Source organism: Pygocentrus nattereri, chromosome 5 (genome assembly GCF_015220715.1).
Source record: "Pygocentrus nattereri isolate fPygNat1 chromosome 5, fPygNat1.pri, whole genome shotgun sequence".
In the NCBI taxonomy this organism is placed as follows: Eukaryota; Metazoa; Chordata; class Actinopteri; order Characiformes; family Serrasalmidae; genus Pygocentrus; species Pygocentrus nattereri.
Window position 1 is genome coordinate 20,186,817 of NC_051215.1, and position 25,748 is coordinate 20,212,564.

Genomic DNA, 25,748 nt, shown 5'->3' on the forward strand with positions numbered 1-25,748 from the left:
TACTGTATAGGTGCACTTTGTAGTTCTACAGTTACAGACTGTAGTCCATCTGTTTCTCTGATACTTTGTTACCCCCTTTTACCCTGTTCTTCAGTGGTCAGGACCCCCATGGACCCTCATAGAGCAGGTACTACTTGGGTGGTGGGTCATTCTCAGCACTGCAGTAACACTGACTTGGTGGTGGTGTGTTAGTGTGTGTTGCGCTGGTCTGAGTGGATCAGACAGCAGTGCTGCTGGAGTTTTTAAACACTGTGTCCAGTCACTGTCCACTCTATTAGACACTCCTACCTTGTCGGTCCACCTTGTAGATGTAAAGTCAGAGACGACAGCTCATCTGCTGCTGCACAGTTTATGTTGGTCATCCTCTAGTCCTTCATCAGTGGTCACAGGAGGCTGCCCACAGGACGTTGTTGGCTGGATATTTTTAGTTGGTGGACTATTCTCAGTCCAGCAGCAACAGTGAGGTGTTTAAAAATTCCAGCAGCACTGCTGTGTCTGATCCACTCGTACCAGCGTAACACACACTAACACATCACCACCATGTCAGTGTTACTGCAGTGCTGAGAATGATCCACCACCCAAATAGTACCTCCTCTGTTAGGGTTCATGGGGGTCCTGACCACTGAAGAACCGGGTAAAAGGGGGCTAACAAAGTATCAGAGAAACAGATGGACTACAGTCTGTAACTGTAGAACTACAAAGTGCACCTAAAGAGTAAGTGGAGTGATAAAGTGGACAATGAGGGTAGAAACTAGGGGGTAGTCAGAATGTTATGCCTGTATGTATTACGTTGTCATGGGACTCATTATAGGAACCCCTGACCTAAAGCAAAGTACAATCGATTGGAAGATGCAAATGACAGATTTATTAAAAAAACCTGGGGGCGACACATTTAAAACAAGCACATATTTTATTCAGTAATACCATATATAATGCAATTGCATATCTTTGGCGAAAATAAACTTTATAAACATTTTCTGAACAGAGATTAGCGTACAAAAACAAGGAGGGTGGTGTCTGTCTGACAGACAGGAGAGACAGTAACAATCTGATACTGAGCTGGCAGCTTGAGTCAGCGAAACAAGGGCAATACCGATCAAAACGCCACACAGCGCCATCATCGTGAAGCCGTGTGCTTATAAACATGGTGAAAAGGGAAGGAAACTCCGAGCGCTTCCACAGCTGTGAGAGGAAAACAACACCAACGCAGTGCTGAGGACAGAGTGGGGCAGTGTGTTCAGTGTAGTCACATTATTTAGCACTCCAGGCCAACACGCTGTCGTATCACTAAACAGGAGCGAAGACCCTCGCAGAGACCCTCACAGGAAATCTGGCTGTTTCTGGACGTTTGTTCGCACATCTGAATCAAAAATACACCATCAAAACATCTGGCACTTCAAAACAAGGAACAGAAACATCTACCTTCTGCCTCCTATGCTGTAGGCAGTAGGGCTGAGCAATTAATCAACTTGCTATATCGAAATCGTGATACGAAAGAGTGCACTTTTTAAATCACAAGACCTGTAATTTTTATAATATTCAATATTATTTAATGCTATCTTAGGTTTTAAGTGCGTAAATTTAACCTAATTTAACAGTGTAAACAGTGACAGTCTGACACATTATAATCAATATGCTGATCTTCTGAAGTGGGGGAAAGGCCTGGATCTTAAAGAGGAATTCCATCCATTTTTCCAAATTCCTACATGATTACGTGGCTAAGATGTAAACAGTCATACGGAGTGGTTTGGTGTGAAACGGTCAGTTCCACAGAAACTTACTGAGTCAGAACTGCTCACAGTGGTGGTGATAGGAACCAGATGTCCACCTCTAATAGCTCCCTCACAGAAAGTTCCTACATGAAATGCCTGATGACTGAGACACTGTTTTATGACAACAGAGTGATACATAATATGCAGGGCGCTATGTGGCAAAATAGTCCCCAAAGAGAACTTATTATTCCAGAATTTCCATTATTTCCCATCGTCAACATTCCATATAAACTCAGAAGACTCATGGAGATTCACTGCCATGAGTCAGAGTCTCTACAATCTACCATTTCACACCAAACCACTCTGAATCACAGTTTACATCTCGGGGAATTATATTCGAATTCCCCTTCAATTTATAGAAAACTACTGCATTATTAGTCAGAAAATTGCAATTAGCTACTTTCCCCAAATCGTTCAGCCCATGTTGGCAGTCCATTAAAACATAAATGACAATTAACTTACATTAAAGTCATCGGGGTGAACATTTAGTCTGGCATGATTTTAACAGTCTCGCATGATCTCATCTCGTAAGGAGGATGCCTGGAAGCAACTCACATGTTCTAGGCTAAATGTGGGAGAGCATAGTCTTATTAGAGTGGGAACAAATGGGTGACATTTCTAAACCAATCCAATAACTTGTAAAGGTGGAGCTCACAGTAGGGGGCGCTGCTGAGCTCCTCGACAAACCTTGCGTTGGCACATGGGTGTACCGTAAGTAGCTTAAAAGCCTCCCAAAACACTCCACTTATGTAAAAAAAAAAATGAACATTACATTTTCAGATTGGCCTTGAGGTGGTTACAATTTTCTGAATCATTATCTTGAGATAACTAATCTTGTGATCTCAAGATTGCAAAGTTATGTCAAGATCATGACTTAATTATGATCTCGAGATAACAAACATTCTAAGATCATCACTTAAGTATCTTCTGATCTTAAGATAAAATTTGTTATCTTGAGATCACGAGGCAATTAAGTTGTGCTCTCAAGATAAGAATCCAGAATACGACAGCCACAGCTCATGGCCTCTGGACTTCCACAGAGAACAGCTCTGTTAGTTAATGATAACATTTCACTAGCTAGCTTGTTCTACTTGTTTTATTGATTGTACTCTGGACATTAAAGAGGATTAGAGGAGTTTGGGGACGGGGTTTAGTGGGGGCGTATACCTGTTAACACCACAGTCCAGACCCCTGTTAACACCAGAGTCCAGCACCAGGTAGGGCTGAACGATTAATCGCTGTCATATTGCAATTTGAAGAAGTTTAATTTTTTAAATTGCAAGTGTTGAAATTTTAAAATCATCCTACATTGTTCAAAATCTGGCACAGTAGATTAAGCAAATAATAAAAAACTTATAGAAATATAAATTTATAGAAAATACTCGCATAACATCGCTCAAAAACAACTGCAACTGTGAAAATTATTCAGTGCTGGTCCCCAGACATGCACTCTCGGTAAGAGATCACGTCCAGTCATTGTCTGTCACACTTACTGAGCAGAGAGGGCAGTAAAGGCCTTGGCAGTAATCAGAAGGCAGGGCACCAGCGATAGAACACTCGGAACAAGAACCTTTTATCACTTGTACTGGGCTCTGCGCTGCTGAAGAAGCCTCAAAGTAGCCTGACGTTCATGGCAAGGAAAAATAAGCCTGTCATTTCTGCCAATATTGGGAGGAATCCAGCATTAACTCAATAGGCTTTATTTGTGGCAGTGATTAAACCGTTTTTGGCACAGGTCATGCATTTCAATCAAGCTGGCCTCAGGCTTTACAATTACTGCAGCAACGGATCAGTAAAATATGACCTCACACCCAGACACTGAGCCCCCTCTGCGTTATCTTCCTGGCAGGACTTCTTTTTATATGGTAAAGTGGGGTAACGTGGGGTAACCATTAATAAAACCTGGTATTATTTCTATTTTTAATTTATAGCATGGGATTAATATAACCTGGGAGTATTTCTAAGGTTTGCTTTACAGCACTGGATTAATATAATCTTGAATTATTTCAATGGTTTGTTTTATATCATGGGATTAATCTGACTTGATGTTATTTCTATTTTTAATTTATAGCATGGGATTAATATAATTTGGGATTATTTCTAAGGTTTGATCTGCAGTACCGGATAATATAATCTGGGATTATTTCAATGGTTTGTTTTACAGCATGGGCTTAATAAAACCTGGTATTACTTCTATTTTTAATTTATAGCATGGGATTAACATAACCTGGGAGTAATTCTAAGGTTTGCTTTACAGCACTGGATTAATCCAATCTCTATTTTATATAAACCAATTATTTCAATGGTTTGTTTTACAGTTTGGGATTAACATAATTTGGTATTATTCCTACATTTAATTTAAAGCACAAGTTTAATATAACCAGGGAATATTTCTGCTGTTTGTTTTATTACTTCTTTAGATTACTTCTAAGATTAATTTTATAGCGTGGGATTAATACAATCTGGTGTTATCTCTATGGTTAATTTAGAGCCTGGGGTCAATATAATCTGGATATATTTCTGTGGTTCACTTTACAGCACAGGACTGGGTTGTAACCTAGGGTTATTTATACAGGTTGTTTTATATCACAGGATTAATATAAGCATTTCTAAGGTTCAATTTATAGCATGGGATTAACATAACCTGGTGTTATTTCTACGGTTAATTTATACCACTGGGTTAATTAAATCTGAGGTTATTACTACAGGCAATTGTATAGCAAGGGATCAATAAATCCTGGGATTATTTCTAAGGTTTGTTTTATAGTGTGGGATTAATATAATTTAGCGTTAAATTATATAGGGTTAGTTTAGGGTCTACAGTTCATTTTATAAGCATGGTATTACTATAATCTGATTACTATAATCTGATGAAAACTTTTATGGTTTGTTTCGAGGTTAATCTTTACTGAGGCACAAGCATGACTGACATGGCGAATTTAAACAACTAAACTCACTGTGACATATCAGTAATGATTACATTACCCCACCTTAACATGTAATCCTGCCCCAATAATGTTTACGTTTCAGCTGAGCTGAATCACAGACAACAGAGAAAACTAAACAACAACCATCATCAAACTGGCTCCTCTTTTAGGCGTTGATGCACCCTTAAATAGAGATAGGCAACATGGCAAAATGCAATATCATATGATACTTCAATACATTTTCAGAAGAGGTTTGAAAAGTTGGAAAAGATGAAAAAGAAATCGAAGTGCCAAAAAAAAGTAAAGAAACTACGAAAAACAAGGATTTCACATTCAGCGCTGCACTAAATCCAGTGTACCAAATGATTACCAATGATTAAACAGGCTGTTTTGCTACTGGGGTTTTAAAATTGACACATGCAAATGAGCTCTGTTTTGATTGGAAGCCTTATATTGAACCAGTAGTGCCACGTATAATTAATGATATTCAAAGTTTTGCCCCAAGTCCAATTAAACAGGACTAATTATGCTCTCGTTAACACCCATCATCAAGTACTGATGATGTCCACATTATACTTGATAATGATAAATATCATCATATTGCCCACCTCTACGCTTACAGCGAGAGACAGAAACAATGATAAGCGCTACAAACAGGACCCCCTAAAAAATCAATATGGATTTGTCTCTGATAACAGAACTCTACTGTGCCTAAGGGAGGAGATCATGCGTCTGATCTGCTTTCTTTCTGCCTCACAAACGTCAATAATCCGAAGCTCAACTGGATTCGGATGCAAGAGATCCGAGGGTTGGGACGTGCAGTCATGCGCACGGTACACAAACACGCTCACACAAATATATACAGACGTTTAAACAGAGCTACCACGGCTGCCGTTTTTTGCATAGGTTGTAAACAGACAGGAAAAAGAAATTGCTGCTGAGATCAGTTTCAGTTTGCGCACAAAACACTGACAAAGAACAGGCAGAGAAAACACCAGTGGGAGAGAAAGAGGCAGGTTCACGTGACCATAATGTGGAATTCTTCCCTTTAAAATGGGAACTCCAACAATTTTTCAAAATTCCTGCATGATTAAGTGGTTAGGATGTAAACAGAGTGGTGTGAAAGTGTGAAATGCTCTGCTCTAGAGAAACTTACTGAGTCAGAACTGTTCACAGTGGTGGTGATAGGAACCAGATGTCCACCTGAAATGGTTATGAATACACTGCCTGATGTGGGAGACACTTTTAAGAGTAGTAGTAGAGTTTTAGAGTAGTTTTCATTCTGATTCTGAGTGTAAAACGGATTTTTAAATGGTTGGGTGATACATGCAGGGCGATATGAGGCAAAATAGTCCCCAAAGAAAACTTATTATTCCAGATTTTCCACTATTTTCCATCATCAACATTCCATATAAACTCAGAAGACACATGTAGGTTCTCTGGTGGTTCTGGATGGCAAATAAAAAGTCTATATTTGTGCTGTAGTAATGGCGACCCCTGGTTCCTCTCATCACAACCTAGTTTACATCTCGATGCAGAAATCTTTCATTTTTGGGGCGGAATTCCCCTTTAAGGTAACAAGCTCTATATTAAACCAGTTTCCCAATTTTAACTGGAACTCCATGTCTACTTCAATGTCTTCTTGATGTCTAAGATGAAGAAAAACTGATCAGAGACGAGCTTTAAAGCCAAGAAGGAATCTCAAAAAAGCCACCATCGATTTACAGCACTGATTCCTAAAACACTGGCACACTGGCATAGGAACCAAAGCAGAACATCCTCGGATCTGAACGACGAAATTGAACAGCGCCAACAGGAATGAAGTCTTAAGATAATTATTGCATCTCTCTTTGTAGGACAGAAGAAGACAGAGGACACTTGGGCTGAGGTCTACTAAAAAATGTTTTTGGAGTTTTTCCTTTTCTTCTAGTGCTTAGTAATTCAAAAGTAAGACAAAGGAGTGGTTAGTTCCATGTATGTTTTAGACATGCACTCATTCTCTCTATCAACACCACAGGTTCACTTGGAAAAAGGAGGACACTGATTTGAAAAGGAAGCATGCAAAGAAGTTACACTGAAGAAAAAAAAAAGAAAAGAAAACCCTTCCATTCGGAGAAGCTTGATCCTTGACTTTCAGGAAGGAGCGCCATGTTTGACTTCCTGGGAACACACACCTACTTTTAGGACAGGTATGAAAATCTCGCGTGTCTGTCCTCACACAAAAGGCTTCGTATGGCTTAGTTCTCCTGCGTGAATGGTACTATTGCCGTAGCATGAGCTGGAGGGACGGGGGAGATTATCTTAAACCAAAAACAATGGGTGCAATACAAAAGAGGGAAAAATAATGAAGAGTCATTGATCAGGAAAAGAGAAAAGGAAGAGGCACGGTCACCGCAACACAGTCCAGGGGTAGGGAGAATGGGTGAGCGGAGCGCAGAGTCTGCCTCATTTCCGAAGCTTTTCTGTTTTTTTGCTCTTGGCGGTCGCGGCGGCGCGCTTTGACAGGTCCAGGCAGGAGCGGATGCCGGCCAGGTGCAGGAGGGACCCGGCCGCCTCCTTCAGCTCCTCGTCCAGCTCGGGCCTGGCCTCACACCGCGCCCTCTTGCAGGGAGGGGCGGTCGGGCGGCGGGGACTCGGCATGGGTCGCCGAGGGCTATGCTCTTCCTCCGAGTCCTCGTCGCTGTGGAAGCCCTCACTGCCTGCCCGCCGGACCTGAGCTGAGTCACCACCGCCACCGGCACCCTCTTCTAGAGAGGAGAGCGAGGGAGAGGAAGAAGAGGAGGAGGAGGAGGAGGAGGAAGAACGAGAGGAGCAGCAATGAAAGGAGGAGCTGCTGTAGTTGTGGTCCTGCTTGGGGTCGCTGCTCACCAGGACCGAGTCGGGCCGAGACAGATCCATGGGGCCATCTGGGTCACCTGAAACCAAGAAAGAAACGAGTGATAATCCGTTTGTGAGACCTTCAGTAAATCTAAAACAAGTTCCAGCCACACGACCGCAATAGTTCTGATGGAATTTGCCACATTGACCTATTTCTCTCTTGAACTTTGGGATTTGCGTCTTCTAAAAGTAGCGCTAGAGTTTTGGCTTTGGTGACCTCTGAAGGGGTGGAGCTTAATAAACACCACTTTATCCTAACATTAGTTTAAAACTCATCTAATGACGGACCTTCTAACATTTCTTCCCCTCTGGCTGAAGTTCTATGCAAAGCTTTGCTTACCTCCAGCCAAACGCCTTGTTTTGTTTATTTTTTAAGTGAAAAGTTCCTCTACAGCAGGAGTGTCCAATCTTAATCACCTCTAACTGACTAAACCAGAGAAATCCTGCTTGACTGGAATGAAAAGCTGCAGCATTTTGATGATAAGGTTGGACACCCCTTATCTACAGGCACTTAAATACATCAATTATTCATTTACCATACTGAAGAAATATTATATATATATATATATATCTACTCTAAGTATATAATTTATACGCTTTCAATAAATGTTCTATTTATTTTGTTACTGTTTATAAACTACAAATATCTAGTGTGACTGCACTGTGAAGTTGGGTGGTTGGGATAGTGTAGTGGATAACACCTCTGCCTTCTACACTGTAGACTGGGGTTCAATCCCCACCTGGGCAAACACCTTACACAATGCCAATGAGAGTCCTTGGGCAAGACTCCTAACACCGCCTTGGCCTACCGAAGTAAAATGCTCAAATTCTAAGTCGCTGTGGATAAGAGCGTCAGCCAAATGCCATGAATGTAAATGTAAGTTCTTCAGCATCTGCAAAATAGCTTTTATTACAAGTTTACTCCTTAGTGTTCTATACACCATAAATACACCATTGTAAAAACTCCAGCAGCACTGTTGTGTCTGATCTGCTCACACCAGCACAACACTCATTAACACACCACCACCACGTCAGTGTTACTGCAGTGCTGAGAATGACCATCCACCCAAATAATACCTGCTCTGTGAGGGTCCCTGGGGGTCCTGACCACTGAAGAAGAGGGTAACAGTATGAAGAGAAACAGATGGACTACAATCTGTAACTGTAGAACTACAATGGACAATGAGTGTAGATACAAGGAGGTGGGCTTAATATTATGGCCAAGATGTGTATATCGCCATTGACGGCAAATCATTTTTATTTAAGAACATAATCTTTCCCGAAAATTTCTGAACACGAGTCGACACACACAATGACCTCAAAAACACTTCAGCCAACGCCCCCCGATGAAGAGCTCTACTGATAGCACGCTTGGCTGTGAGAGTGATTAAGCTTCATTAGAGCTCCAGAAGACTACAGTGATATGCTTAATGAGGATAAAGATGCGTGAAGAGAGAAAGCAATGCTGCACTAATTAGGCACAAGCGGTTTAAAGGCTATAGCCTACATCTAAGATCTTAAAAACATCTGACGAGATTTAAAGGTCCAGTGTAAAATATAAATAAAACATTGTGTGGTGTTAAACTGTAACTGTATTATAGCTATATTACAGATTTGTCAAAGTTGGACCAACATAAGTAAAATCTAATAAAACAGGATGAGAACTGTGTGGGAGTGGCATAATATTCTAATAAGCAGTGTGATTGACAGCCCTCAGTCCAATACTCTCAGTCTGTGAAGCGGAATAACGGGCTCTACATATACACTCACCGCCCACTTTATTATTGCTCTTAAAAGGTTGGACCCCCTTTTGCCTTCAGAACTGCCTTAATACTTTCAACAAGGTGTTAGAAACATTCCTCAGAGATTTTGTTTATTTATTTGAGTTACTGTTGCCTTTCCATCATCTCGAACCAGTCTGCCCATTCTCCTCTGACCTCTCACATCAACAAGGCATTTTTGTCCATACAACTTTTGCTCACTGGATATTTTCTCTTTTTCGGACCATTCTCTGTAAATCCTGGAGGTGGTTGTGCGTGAAAATCCCAGTAGATCAGCAGTTTCTGAAATACTCAGACCAGCCCGTCTGGCACCAACAACCACGCCACGTTCAAAGTCACTTAAATCACCTCTCTTCCCCATTCTGATGCTCATTTGCACTTCAGCAAGTTGTTTTGACCACCTCTACATGCCTAAATGCATTGAGTTGCGGCCGTGTGATTGGCTGATTAACTATTTGTGTTAACAAGCAACTGAACAGGTGTACCTTATAAAGTGGACAGTGAGTGTACAGGTGGTGCTGTAGACCTAGTCCACTCACTAAAAACATCAAGCAGCTTTTATACAGAGTACCTTAAAGGAGGTTCTTATTCACTTTACTGCACGTTCTGCATCAAGGGAATACTGGAACGGCCGGCTGAACTATATATACAAACACACACACACACACACACAACCCCAATTCCAATGAAGTTGAGACGTTGTGTAAAACAAATAAAAACAGAATACGATGATTTGCAAATCCTTTTCAACCTATATTCAACTGAATACACTACAAAGACAAGATATTTAATGTTCAAATGGATAAACTTTATTATTTTTTTGCAAATATTCACTTATTTTGAATTTGATGCCTGTAACACATTCCAAAGAAGTTGGGACAGGGGCAACAAAAGACTGGGAAAGTTGAGGAATGCTCAAAAAACACCTGTTGGCAACGTTCCACAGGTGAACAGGTTAATTGGAAACAGGTGATGCATCATGATTGGGTATAAAGGGAGCATCCACATTGTGAACAACTGCGTGAGCAAATAGTTCAACAGTTTAAGAACAACATTTCTCAACATGTAATTGGAAGGAATTTAGGGATTTCATCATCTACAGTCCATAATATCATCAAAAGAATTGAAGGCCCGTGGCCTTCGATCCCTCAGGCAGCACTGCATTAAAAACCACCATCATTCTGTAAAAGATATTACCACATGGGCTCAGGAACACTTCAGAAAACCACTGTCAGTGAATACAGTTTGTTGCTCCATCTACAAGTGTAAGTTAAAAACAAAGCGAAAGCCATATATCAACAACACCCAGAAACGCCGCCGGCTTCTCTGGGCCCGAGTTCATCTGAGATGGACTGACGCAAAGTTGAAAAGTGTCCTGTGGTCTGACTAGTCCACATTTCAAATTGTTTTTGGAAATCATGGACGAGGAAAAGGACTGTCTGGATTGTTATCAGCGCAAAGTTCAAAAGCCAGCATCTCTGATGGTATGGGGGTGTGTTAGTGCCCATGGCATGGGTAATTTCCACATCTGTGAAGGCACCATTAATGCTGAAAGGTACATACAGGTTTTGGAGCAACATATGCTGCCATCCAAGCAACGTCTTTTTCAGGGACGTCCTGCTTATTTGTTCCGTTTGAACATTAAATATCTTGTCTTTGTAGTGTATTCAATTATATATAAGTTGAAAAGAATTTGCAAATCAATGTATTCTTGTTTTTATGTTTTACACAACATATACACACACACACACACACACACACACATATATATATATATATATTTAAATATATAAAATAATTTCTTTGCGCTTATTTGCGCTTATTTGCATTTCACTTTCTTTTTTAGAATTGAGGTTTGTATTTATTTTACCAGCCAACAACTGTGAGTGGCCAGAGTGTTCACGTCCCTGGCGAATGTTCAAAACACAAACCATGCTTGGTGAGAAATGGCCTTAAATGCCATTTATTATGCCCATTATGCTCATTCCCAATGCTGATGAATTCATTTTTGCTCTACCAGAATAGATTCACAGCTTCAATATTCCCACAACACATACTGTTCATCTCTATTCACTCTGTCTGAAACACTCTGTTAGAGCTCCTGCGTCTTTAAGCCCCACCTCCCAATGAGCCCAGGGTGCTCTGATTGGTCAGCTTGCCCACTCTTTTCTGACTCGCCAACCTCTAGAGCGGTTCCACCCCTCCATGTTACACCCCCGTCCTGCAGTCTGCATTCAGACCCTTCTCTCTTGAGCAGCTGTAGCTCTGCTGTGGCTGGTTCTCCAGCGGCATTGGTTCTACTGGATCACTTTGATCCAGAGTCTATCCTGAAAGTCTGGTTAGTGTCTCCACATGCTACAGCATTGACCACACTCTTCCTCCTCCAGTAGCTAGTGTGTGTTGTGTGAGGGGGCCGAGCTCGCCAGTAGGCAAGCAGTAAGGACTGTGTTACGAGATGATGTCATCCTGAAACAAAGGAAAAGGGCTGGAATTCCAACCAGGTGTTTCAGGCAGCTGAGAAAAGTGGGTTTTATGGGAGAGGTTCTCCCTCTGGAGGGAACGCTGAGCTCTGGGACCTTTATATGCACGAGAAGATACAGTACACTCAAGGAAAGAGAAGAACTGGAAAAGTGTAACAGCTCCCGTTTAAGACTTTTCCGAAGAACTGTAGAGATGTATGCAAAGGTTTAATTTCCCCCTTAGAGAACACGGATTTAAATATGGCATAATTTTTAATGCACTGTTTCTGTTTGTTTATTTATATTGTGTGTTTGTTTGTTTACATATTGGAAAAAATAAAAAGATATAAAATGTGCTATAACGCTTTATAACCCTTTCGTTTACTTGAAGATGTTCTGTGTCTCTTTAAGAAACATGCTCCTGTTTATTGTTTGGGAATGTCACCGTTATAAACTAAAGCCAGCACAATTGATCTGTGGGTCCTGAGCCCTGCTGTACGAATGTCTCAGATTATGTGCGTACCATGTGAGATGAAGGTCATGTGTTTCAAACAATAACTGCATTCTTATGGACAGACGCCTGCACTGTGGAAGGAAAACTGCTGCTAAGCGGATTTCACAAAGCTGAGGGTAAAAAAAAAAAAGTTGTTCGTCACTAGATTTAATTGGACTTTTTTAATCAAAGATGTTTATAAACGAGCACAAAAACAAGCACCTGTGCACTGGCACTTCATTTGCATATCATTTGCATATCATATGCATATCACTTTGGGACCACCAGTGGTCCCAAAGAGATAAATAAATGAAAGCATTTGTGCAAATATCTAGATCCACTTTAGTGTAAGGATTGAGCACAACAGTTAGTATATCATTTTTCCTTTTATTTTTGCTTTTAATGCATATATTATGAATGTTATTAAGAATAATTTTTATTAACTGCTAATCAGGCATTTTTAAGGCTGTTAAACTAGTGCACTCAAACTACGCTGTCCTACTAGATGCAAGTTTAATCGTACAGATATGCCAAAGACACTGATGGATAACAAAAAAGAGTAAATTTGTGCTTATTTACTGATCAGATTTGACCGTATGCAGCTTTGATGAATGTGTGAGTGACAGTGATAGAAGAGGATCAACAAACGACAGCAAACAAGAACAAAGGCCAGGGGCCGCAGAGAAGAAGCAGGAAGGTTTCTCTTACACGGGCCGGCGTGGTGACCAGGGGCGGAGTTTAAGAGCATCATAGCAGTGGCAGCGTCGATGTCAGATTCTGGAAAAAGGAGAGAACATGCACAGCATTCAGCAATCTGAGCTCTGAGTGAGTGGTTTGAGAGGGGAACTGGGGGGCTGGGGTTTCTCAGTTCCCATGCCACCCTTCAGGAAACCTGAATTATTCATTAGTAACCAGACAGAGGAGAGTGAACTGGCTCTGTAGTCAAGGTTACAGAGAGGGGGCACCAACCGAGAAAGCTGTAAGACACCACAGTGTAAGACCACAGTGAAGAGTCTGCTCAGACCCAGGCAGGTCCAAACATCCACTTCTAAAACATGCAACACGCATGCAGTCATTTGTGTCTACATTACTGGACACTAAAAGGGGAATTCCACTGATATTTTTAAAATTCCTCCATAATATCAGTGTGTGAGGTGTAAACAGAGAGACTCAGAGTAGTTTGGTGTGAAATGGTTCAGTTGTCTTTACAGTGGTGGTGATAGGAACCAAGGGTCGCCATGACTACAACACAGATATAGACATTTTATTTACCATCCAGAACTACCAGAGAACCTACACGAGTCTTCTGCAGGGTCTAATTCCACCCACGATCAGCCACACCTGCTCTGGAGAATTAACTTCCCTTATTGGCTGTTAGGTAAGGGGTGGAGCATATTAGAAACAGGGTGGAACTAAACTCTGCAGGTAAGTAGATCTCCAGGAGCTGGATTCTCAAAGCCTAAGTGAGGTCACTAACGACAGCTGTCAGAATGACCTTATGACCCTCTCAACCTAGGACCACTCTGACCACTCTAGTGACCTTCACTCACAAAATAAAAAAGGCATCAATTTTTCTATGTGACAGAGCTGGGTAATGTGATATTTACTGTTATTACGCTAAATATGTTCATTTAAGTCACAGTAATATTAAATAACAGCATGTCTGATTATAAACAGAGCCTTATTAGTCCTGTTTGGTAAGATTTAGACTAATATATATATATGTATGTATGTGTGTGTGTGTGTGTGTGTGTGTTTGTGTGTACTATCAAAAACTTTGAATGCTATGGATTTTATTCAAGATTTCACACATTATATATATATATATATATATATATATATATATATATATATATATATAGTACAATTTCTTTTTTTTTCTTATTAAATATCAGAAGGATTGATCATCATGACGATTTCCAATAGTAAAGCTTCTTTTTGAGTTATTCCTCAAATACACTGTTTAATTCCAACATATATTCCAAACACTAAGGCACATTAAACAAAACTGCATTTTTTGATAATTTTCTAACACTTTCTTAAATACATAAAACACTTCAAATCATACATATTTTGAAATTTCTGAGAAGTACAGGATATGCTAAAGCAGTGACATAGGGCTCCAGAATGACATTTCCCAGGATGATATATATATATCGCAAACGACAATGTTTAGACCCTTTGTGACACTTCAGGGATGACTGTGTGCATTAGCACAACACTTGACGTCTAAAACATACAGTCAGAAAATCATGAATTTGTTACTGCAGTTCTGAGAATGACCCACCACCCAAATAGTACCTGCTCTGTGAGGATCCATGGTGGTCCTGACCACTGAACAACAGGGAAAAAGGGGCTAACAAAGTATCAAAGAAACTGCGCTGGACTACAGGCTGTAATTGTAGAACTACAAAGTGCACATTTATAGTAAGTAGAGCTGATTGTTTATGAGAGAGAAATAGGGCTTTACACTGTGGCAACTTCAGCTCACAGTTGGCTAAAATGGATAAGTAAACCTTGTAATAGACTTTCAAGTAACACTTTGTATGCTTGAGTTTTAGAGTGGGTAATCTGGCTGAATATTGTTCTACTGTTCACAGACTGCAGTCTGGTGCTTGTGTTCAGTGAGTAGCCAATCACATAACACAGTGCTCATCATTTAACCATTTCAGACCCAAGGGCACACATTTTTTTTTTTTATAATTATTTATATATTTTATGACTGATAATTTATTTATGATATCTTTTTATATAGTTGGCAGCGCAAAGTGCTTTACAAATAGGTGATAAAGCTTAAAAATAATATAAGAAATTATGAGTACTATTATGAGTAAATTATTAAATGCAAACAGATTAAATTAAAGATAAATAGGACAGTAACTGCTCACATAGCTGGAATAACATGCATTATTAATCTTAGAGATTAGAGATTATGAACAAAATAATCTCTAAGATAGAAAGGTTTGTGTTTTTCACTAGGAGGAGGGGATTGGCGGGGGGCATATAATCAATAATCCTGATTTTATTTTTGCTGTTTATTTTTAAATATTGCCCAGGCTTGGTTCAAAGTCACACAATCCTACTGTACACTCTAGAAAAGATGGTTCTTCAAGTGTTTTTTAGTAAAGAAAATGGTTTTTCTGAAGAGTATTCTACATGGCACCCAAAAGTGTTCTTCTATTGTTTCAATGTCAAGCTACTAACAACAGAAGAAGTCTTTTGGGTGGTACATAGGACCCTTTTCAAAAAGATTCTATATAGAACCATATACAACATATTCTTCATCATTCTGAAGAATCACTTCATGATGCAAAGAACCAATTAATCATGCAAAGGGTTCTTTGAGTGTTCATGGTTATAAAACCATTTTCTTTACTAATGAACCCTTAAAGGAGCATCTTTTTTAGGAGTGCAGGTAAACCAAAACAAACTTTGAGAGCACTTTGAGCTCTTGTCCTTGTCTTTCTTGAAAGTTTGGCTGCAAAACTTTCTTTATGTAGAAATAGTCTCTTTATATCATTTTAACATTAAATACTTAAAACTCTGAGGATTTTAAATGTCAGGTCTGTGTGTCTGTATTGTCTCTTAATTTCCTGTTTTTTGTTTTTTTTTAAAAATCAGGATCCAACAAGGCGACATTCAAAATAGTCATCACACATTACAGCTTTAGGAGTTCTACAGGGTGATTCTACAGGGTTTTTACAACCGTTAGGTGCCGAGGAACCAATCACAATCCAATTGTAAAAGGGGGTCATAGAGTTTCTGACTGGCTCACTTCTGTCTGAGAGGAGAGGAGACCCCTGAGCAGAAAGTGTTCTGCATTCTCTGCTTCAATAAGAGTGAATCTGTCATAATTATGCAGTGTGATTTTTGTGGCCAGTGAAGCTCCAACAGCTCAGAGCATTCGTCGTTGGTTCCACAGCACTGGACAATCTCCGAAATCAGACTAAAAGAGCCGTGAGTGCAGAGACACCAGACACGCTCAATCCAGTATGGGATGATTCTGACTTTGGTGTTGATGTCGTCCGTACAGCTGGAGGAGGTTCAGACTGAGACCTTGTACAATTACATAATAATCTTTATGCTCATTTAAACCTCTTACAGTTCACTGCATTGATCTGTAATGATTTACAAGAGAAATAAAACATTTTGAAATCGGATGAATCTTTTTGAATCAGTTACTGTCCAGAGCTTTTTCATGCCTGAACCAAAAACATTCTTTATTGTAAATGTGTTAATGTTTAATGGTGTTTATTACTCATCAAACTGCAAAACAGCTGTAAGAAGAACTTCTGAGCCTTTTATAACTATGCTGTTAAACACTGGTGCACACCAAAGAACACTTGTATGTGCAACAATAAAGCGCACCAGTGACCACAATGTCAAAAGCATTTGATGTGTTTGAAATATAAACACAATTAAAAGTAAGTCATTAAAACCATGGTTGATTACCCGGCTTTGAAAAGCTCACATTAAATACTGTCCGGCATCAACAAAAGTTAGCAAGTCTCCCAGACGCAGGAGGGTTTCTTTTGTGTGAGTGTAAATTAGGGCTACAACAAACGATTAATTTGATAGTCAATCAAATTTGACTAATTTGATCGATACTGAAATGAATAATCAATTACTGGGATAATGAACTATTAGCTTTTAAATTTACCTTGAGGTTGTTTTATGCATTTGCCAACTAACAATGAAGACAAAGATGAATAACATTCAAGGATTCACTGTGCAAGGTGCAGCAATAACAGGAAAGTGGCAAATGTTTTTGGAAAACTTTAAGCGATTTTGTGTGAACATTTAATTTTAACAGTAGCCCTTCGTCCAGCTGCCCTATACGTTCACAGAGAGCTACTTCCTGTTTGCAAGTGGTGGCCAATGTTGGTGGAAAACAAAGCTGTTTGGAAATGCTCTCCCATGATCGCAGAATTTGGCCTCGGTGGCCTCAACGTTAAGACATTGAGTGTGTAGACATGCACTCAACAATCCAATCAAAATTGGATTTCCGCAGTTATCCGACTATTCAAATAGTCATGTAAACACCACACTCTGATCTAGAAATCCGATTAAGACATCTGATAAAGAGGCTGGATTTTAGCTCAGTAATCAGATTTCTCAGTGCTGTAAACTCTGACTCTGATTTCTATTGGATTTCTCAGTCTGCACGAGATCAGACAGTGGACGTCACGAGACACAGCAAAACACTGTTGGAGCTGTGCTGAAACCAAACACAAAATAAAGAGGTTAAATATTCTTTGTCTTTAAGATGATGTATGTTCAGATTTTTAGCGATATTTAGTTTAGAATTAGAAGCTCCAGAAACTCCAGCCTCGTGTTAAAACTGCTTGAAGTTCATAGTCCAAATGTTCTTCTCAGAAAATGTTAGCAAATGTTAAAATCATACTTTTGAGAGCCCAAATCAGCTTTTCAGAGGGGAAGCAGGAATAATAAACTGAGTCTGTACTGAATTAACATTAAAAATACAATAAATTGCTCATATTTGAGCTGTTTGAACCTCTCATGCCACCTTTAATGCTAATGCGCATTTGTTATGGTTTTCATATGTTTACATAAGGTATTGTCTATATTATTATATAGACAAAGTAGTGGTATTTTTTGTGCTTTTCAATATAAAATCTGCTGAAATTATTTCAGTTACTGTATCAGTAGTTTTTGAACGTTGTTTGCCCATTTTCTTTCTACACTGAGGCTCAATTTGACCTGCAGCACTGTGTGAAGAGATAATCCGGCCCTAAAGCTGAAAAGCTGAAGTCCAATTTTAGACATTCTTAACATCTCTTGTGAAAACAGCTTTACTACTCATGAGGATGAACTGTTTGGAACTGGTTTACTAAAAAGTAATGATATGCATGAATAAAATACTAGATAAATGTAATCTTTATCACTACTTTCCAAACCCGCTTCAGCAGCTGTAAACTCTCTGATGCCATTTCACATGAGTCTCCGATGTGGACTGAATGAAGAATGAAGGGTTTCTGGCGTGACAGTCAGTAGTGTTTTCCTGAGTGTACGTCGGTCAGTTTCACACAGAATGTAGATGGACATACGAGTCCACCAGCTCCACACGGTGAGAGGCAGGTGACGTGCATCTCAGCCCCTCTTCATAGGCTCATAGCTCTGGATATGAATCTTGTATGATCTCGTGATGAGAATGGAAAGGGCAGCTCTACAGATTCAAGAAGGGTTTGAACTGGATTTCTGAGCTGGATCTTCACAAAGACACAGACTCAGATATAGAAACCCAAAGGGTTAAAAAAGGGCTCAGTGAGTGTATGATTTTAAATTAACACTCATAGTTTCTGATTTTACTGCTGGAAAGCACTTTGAGATGCCGTCAGTATAAAAAGTGCTATATAAAGAAATACTACTATTATTACTATTATTATTATATTTATTATTAATACACCTACAGTTTTAAGAGGTAAATTTTTTAGACTTTTTAAGGACTAGGTGTCTCTCCAGATGTAGAGTCACCCTTGGTGCACCTCTGGCCTGTAAACACGCACGAGTGTCATATAAAGAACAAAACGAGAAATGTCTCACCTTTGAGAGAGCAGCCCTGAAGAAAGAGGTTACGGGAAGGCGAGAAGGCACTGCCAGAAAGAAAGAGAGAGAGAGAGAGAGAGAGAGAGAGAGAGAGAGAGAGAGGGAGAGAGGGAGAGAGGGAGGGAGGGAGAAAGAGAGGAATAGTTAAGGCCAGAGTGAAGAACAGAGAACATCTCAACTTCAGTGCATGTGTGTGCGTATCTCACCTAGGTGGGGAGGCGGGAGGCGTACAGAAGCCATGCGGTGCAGGAAAGTGCTGCTTCTTCAGAGCCTGGATGAGATTAGGCCTGTACTCAGGGTCCACGCACCACAACGAGCCCTTCCCGTTTACCTGCCGCAGCCAGAGAGCAACCAGTTTAAGAACAAACCCCATAACAACAATTAACATCACATTTTCTCACATTTTTAAAATCTGAAATTCAGTTGTTTGTAAGGAACTCTATGAAATGAGAAGTTTAAAGGGCCTGTGTCACAGAATAACTGACTCTACTTTTGTTTTTTATTTTTAAAATAAAGTTTGCAGTAAAACGTTTTAAAACTCCCCAGGTCCCCAGGCCAACCATTCCACACTAAAATAGGCTAAAATTGAGGCTAAAATAGCCTCAAAAAATAGCCTGTGATGTCACAGATACCTACACACTGACATACTGTATTCCCACCCATATCCAGCCCACAGAAGTTCAGCCTCACCCACTCCAGAGTGAGAGAGTGAACCCCATCCTCCAGAGTGAGAGAGTGAACTCCATCCTCCAGAGTGAGAGAGTGAACTCCATCCTCCAGAGTGAGAGAGTGAACTCCATCCTCCAGAGCGAGAGAGTGAACTCCATCCTCCAGAGCGAAAGTGAACCTGCACAAGTCTTCTGAGTTTATATGGAATGTTGATGATGGAAAATAGTGGCAACACTGAAGATTACAAAAGGTCTAGGTATGACCTGCGTAGATCTATCAGAGAGGCCAAGAGACAGTATAGGTTGAAGCTGGAGGGCTACTACACCACCACGGACACACGGAGAGCAGCCGGCCCAAAGAAAATCCCCGGGTGTGCACTCAGAGTTTGCTCATCAGAACCAGCCGACGTGTTTGTGGATCCAGCACAAGAACAGTGAACACAGGGGTCCCCCCAGGGCTGTGTGCCCCTTCTGTACACGCTCTTCACTTATGACTGTGTGGCCTCCCAGAACAACACCAGCATCATCAAGTCTGCTAATGATACTACAGTCGTTGGACTGATCACTGGTGAGGACGAGACAGCGTACAGGACGGAGTTGGCTGAGCTGGTGGCCTGGTGTCATAACAACAATCTTTCCTTGAATACAGACAAGACCAAGGAAATGATTGTTGATCCAAAGAGGAAGCGGGAGATGCACACACCACTGTACATTGGTGAGACTGAGGTGGAGAGGGCGAAAACCTTCAAATTCTCCGGCATCCACATCAGTGAGGATCTCACCTGGTCTTACAACACACACCTTGTCATCAGAAAGTCCCAGCAGTGACTGTACTTTCTGAAAAGACTGAGAAAATTTGGCATGCTAGCCAAAATTCTCAGCACCTTCTACAGGAGTACAGGAGAGTGTTCTTTTCAGCTCAATTACAGTCTGGTATGGAAACTGCACTGATCAGGACAGGAAGGCTCTCCAGTATGTGATCAAAACTGCACATTCCATCTCAGGAGCAGCCTTCCCCTCACTACAGGACATTTATCACACCAGGGTTATCAGGAGGACCCACAACATCATTAGGGACAGTACACACCCCCAGCACAGACTCTTCACACTCCTACCTTCAGGCGGACGTTACAGGAGTGTGAAGTCCAGGACTACAAGACTGCAACAGCTTCTATTCAAAGGCCATCAGGCTGGTGAATACCTCACTTACTACTCTTCCCCCCTCCCATTCTGAACTGGTTTAACCTTGCACTCAACAACTGCACCTTTTCTACACTGTAGAAACTTTCTACACTGTGCTGCTGTTAGAACAACACTGTTTACCTCAATTACCTGCACAGAACACTACTGTTTACTGTTTACATCGGTTACTTGATGCACTTTATGAACAGCTGCTCTACATATTTGCACATTTGCACATGTAACTTTTTATATTTTCTTTTTTATTATTCTTAAGATTATATTTGGTGAAAGGAGGAACAGCAAAGTAAGAATTTCATTGTACAGTGTAACTGCCTGTTCTGCTGTACATATGTCAATAAAACTCTTGACTCTTGAAAACAGCATCTCAGTCATCAGGCAATGAATTCATAACCATTTCATGTATCTTTCTGTGAAGGAGCTTTTAGAGGCGGACGTCTAGTTCTTATCACCACCACTGCAAACAGAGCGTTTCACACCAATCCATTTCTTCTTCAAGGGTTCTTTAGGAAAGAAAATGTATCTACAAAGAACTATAAACACTAAAGAACCCCTTACATGACAAAAGGGTTCTCAGCATCATGAAATTGTTGTTCAGATTGATGAAGAATGTGCTCTATATAAAAAGAGTTCTATGTTGCACCAAAAGGGTTTTTCTATTGTTACAAACTTGACACTGTCAAAAGCTTTTTGGGTGCTCTATAGAACCATTTTCTACATCAATCTGAAGAACCATTTTTGAACACTCACTGTTCACTCACTGTCCACTCTATTAGACACCCCTACCTTGTCGGTTCACCTTGTAGATGTAAAGTCAGAGACAACAGCTCATCTGCTGCTGCATAGTTTGTGTTGGTCATCCTCTAGTCCTTCATCAGTGGTCACAGGACGCTGCCCACAGGACGCTGTTGGTTGGAAATTTTTGGTTGGTGGATTATTCTCAGTCCAGCAGCGACACTGAGGTGTTTAAAAACTCCAGCAGCACTGCTGTGTCTGATCCACTCAGACCAGCACAACACACACCAACACACCACCACCACGTCAGTGTTACTGCAGTGTGGAAAATGATCCACCACCCAAATAGTACCTGTTCTGTGAGGGTCTTTGTGGGACCTGACCACTGAAGAACCGGGTAAAAGGGGGTAACAAAGTATCAGAGAAACAGATGGACTACAGTCTGTAACTGTAGAACTACAAAGTGCACCTATACAGTAAGTGGAGCTGATAAAATGGACAATGAGAGTAGAAACAAGGACCATGCAAAACACATTCCCCATCAACCTGAAGAGTCATTGCACCATGCAAACAACCATTTAAGCACGCAAATGGTCCTATACAGAGCTCATGGTTCTAAAAAGAGCCATACCCTTTATTAAAGAACCCTTGAAGAACCATTTGTTAAGAGTGCAACAATAACATCAAGTAATAATAATGTGATGACGCCTGCGTCAGGAGATAAATGTAAAAGCAGAAGCAGCAATAAAACATCACTACATTTCAGAGTTCTGCTCCAAAACACTCCGTAATGGCGCATCTGGATTGGGTTCCACGTATAACAGTGAAAGGACACCTTCAGTCCTTTCTCCACTCTCTAGTGCCCCCTCCACCCCCACCAGCACAAGCACAGTGCTCTGATAGGGCTGCTCTATCTGAATGAGCAGGTTCTCTCAGGGAGGGGCTCCGACCTTGACCGGATTCCAGCCTTATCTTGCTGGTCCTCCACGACTGTGGGCGTGCTCACATGATCAGCACTGCCTTGACCAGGAATTCCTGGTTTATGGTGAGATGTGATGCATACATGGATATGGACAGTACAACCATTTTATTGTTTTGGTGTTCATTTATGTCACAATACGCTTTTCTGAGCATATTGTGTATGCTGTCAGTATTTAAAGAGCACTGATTAACTTTGCTTCATTATAAAGTGAGCACATTTAGCGAAACCACAGAAAGTCTGAAATAATACGTTTTCTTTCTTTTCCATGTGATGTATCCCTCCACCATGAATGGATTTCAAAATCTTCTCTAAACTATCCTAAAACAGTGTCTCAGTCATCAGGCAGTGAATTCAGTTGTGGGCTGGATGTTAGGGGACCACCGGTTTGATCCCCTCAGGCGACAGTACATGACTGAAGTGCCTTGAACAAGACACCTAACCCCCAAATGCTCCCAGGGCGCTGTGGATAGGGCTGCCCACCGTTCTGGGCAAGTGTGCTCACTGCCCCTAGTGTGTATGTTCACTAGTGTGCATGTATGTGGGTGTTTCACATGGGTTAAATGCAGAGGTCTAATTCCTCTATGTGTACACACATTTGGCTAATGGTTCTGAATTCATTTCAATTCAATTCATGACCATTTCATGTAGGAACTTTCTGTGAGGGAGCTTTCAGAGGTGGACGTCTGGTTCCTATCACCACCACTGTGAACAGTTCTGACTAAGTTTCTCTAGAACAGAGAGATTCAGTCTGAACCGCTCTGTTTACATCTTAACAATTTTATGTAGAAATTCTGAAAAATGTATGCCGTGATTATAATTATATTTCTACAGATGAATCTATTGACTATTTTACAGATTAGTCTTCCAAAAAAAAGATGATGGCATTCCCTACAGAAATAAATGTGCTTGAAATAGTAGAAGAAATAAAATAATTAAATAAGGTACATGTCCAATCAAGCCCAACGTGCATGAACACACAGCCCAGATTCTTATTCAGTGGAAATTGTCAGGTAGCAGGCAGACGGCTATATGGCTTTACTGATGAGTGCATTTAGCAGCAAGAGAAAAGATAATACTAATTTAATAAACATGGGTAGACAAACACTTCTGGGGGTTTTGGCTTTTCTGGAGGTCTGTCATCCAGAACAGTGCCCGTGTTTTCTGTTCAGGTGCCCTGAACTTGCCGCTAGTGCTGCTGTGGTACATGAAGCTGAAGCTGGCTTCCTAACACCTCAGGCGCCAGAATGTAACCACTGCCCCATTTAATGTGAAACGGGTAAACCGAAGAAGCTGCCTTCGAAGAAAAGAAAAAAGAAGCTTCGTCTGTGGTCGCCCACAGTGTACAAACCACCTTTCTGTTTTGTGCTTTTTTGTGAAAATCGCTTAATTAAATGGAAAATAATAAAAAATGAATAACAGAAATAAAGTATTTTAGAATCAAATAAATGATAAAAATAAATACATAAAAATCACCTAAAAAAGCAACACATCGATTTAAATCTTGAGGTCAATGGACTTTCAGCATCGACGCTGTCGATTATATCGACTAATTGTGACTACCCAGCTTTAGTGCTCACTGACATTAATGTATTAATCATCCTCTGTAACAGTCCATTACTGTAACTTCATGTCATTTCTACTTCTGAGAAAGGCTTCATGCCCAAATCTCAGCCAAATTTGTCGCTTTGTGACGTCTTGTTAAATATTTTAAGTGTCGTCAGCTGAAGAGCGAGTTCCTTATAGGGCTGTAAAGGTGAAAACATAAGGATACGATATTGTTGTATTCTGTACATGGGAGGTGCTGAACTGGGTCTGTGAGATAAGATAAGAAGGTGCTAAGCATGTTCACGTAGCCAAGAATCTAGAACTGAAGGCCCACCAATAAATGTCTGACTTTGAGCTTACCTTTCCGAGGCTCTTCTCCACCTTACGGAAGCACTTATTGAGGGACAGGTTGTGGCGCACAGAGTTCTTCCAGCCGGTGGGAGCACTCGAGAAGTAGGGGAAGTGCTCCAGGATCCAGCCATAGATGTCCTTCACGGGCAGAGACTTGCTGGGTGACTGCTCTATGGCCATGTAGATGAGCAGAGAGAAGGAAAACGGGGGCTTGGACTTTAGCGAGTCCCTGTCTCCCGCATGAGACGACGCGGATGAGCCGGACGAGGCAGCTAAGCGAGCACGGTCACCCTCAATGTCGAAGAGCGGGCCGGTGCTGGTCTGGGCCTCGGGCCCACCGAGCGTGAAGTTCTGCAGAAGGTTCTCATGGAGCCAGTTGAGGTTGGTGAGCTCCTCGTCGTCGGTGCTGGGTGCGCGGTCCAGGCTGGTGGCCAGAGGGCTGGAGGCGCACTCCGCCTCGGGCAGCGTGCCTGTCCCACAGCCCCCCCGCAGGCCCACCCGATCCTCCAACGCACCTGGGGATTCGGCTTTCTTATCTGGCGACATCCCAATGATTGGACCCATTAAACCAAGGAGGTCTGGACAAGAGAAGGGAACAAAAAAAAACAGAAAGGTCAATTTCATCAAAATTAGTTACAGTCACTTAAATTTTTTTTTATTTGTACTGATTTTAATTTTTAAGTATCCTGTCTTTATTTTTCCTTTTGATGATCCTTCTTGCTTTTATTTACGTAAAAATTACTTATATAAAGCACGTAAATGACAAAGTTGTCGTCACTGTAAACATTACGCCTGAGCAAACTTCCATCAGGAATTCACTGTGTCATTTTGGCACATTTAATAATAATAAAAATAAAATAAATAAATAAACACAATCACATCTGCAACCACTTCCCCAACATGGGATAAAATCTTTATTGTGTTTGACTGAATAGAATCTGCTCAGATCTGAACCGGCAAAAATGTCAAAAAATGTCAAATTTACCAAACTTTCAACATCAAAAACATACATTTTAGGTTACATTCACTTTATTTTTTTACTTTTGATTTTCACTTTTAAGAAATTTGTCTAAATTTTTCCTTTTGATGATCCTTATTTATTTTGTGTTCAGCAATTATGTAAAGCACATAAATTGCAAAGGTTTCAGTCGCTTTAAACCATGGCAAATTCTCGCCACTAATTCAGTGTGATTTTCACCCGTTTTTAAATACCCAATCACAAACAATTTCCTAGGACAGGTTTAAATCTTTGTCTGAACAGAATTTAATCTGACTTGAACTAGTGAAAAAAGTCACAAACTGTTTCATCAAAATTTCAACATCAAAGCATTTTTAAGCTACCAGCACTTCGTCTTTGTTTTTATTTCCTTTTTATTTTTATTTGTGTAAAG

At 40.7% G+C, this 25,748-nt stretch overlaps 1 protein-coding gene across 3 annotated transcripts in view; it reads right to left on the reverse strand.

Moving 5' to 3' along the window:
• Nucleotides 1–891: 891 nt before the first annotated feature.
• foxn2a (forkhead box N2a) overlaps nucleotides 892–25,748 on the reverse strand; it is a 66,306-nt gene continuing 41,449 nt past the window's right edge. For all 3 annotated transcript variants that reach the window (XM_017721379.2, XM_017721380.2, XM_037538686.1), the window contains exons 2-6: nucleotides 24,367–24,935; nucleotides 19,083–19,207; nucleotides 18,874–18,923; nucleotides 13,018–13,086; nucleotides 892–7,614 (exon numbers count right to left, since the gene is read on the reverse strand). In XM_017721379.2, the coding sequence (XP_017576868.1) occupies nucleotides 7,145–7,614; nucleotides 13,018–13,086; nucleotides 18,874–18,923; nucleotides 19,083–19,207; nucleotides 24,367–24,921 (1,269 nt within the window). In that variant the 5' untranslated portion in view covers nucleotides 24,922–24,935 and the 3' untranslated portion in view covers nucleotides 892–7,144. The remainder of the gene's footprint in view (nucleotides 7,615–13,017; nucleotides 13,087–18,873; nucleotides 18,924–19,082; nucleotides 19,208–24,366; nucleotides 24,936–25,748) is intronic.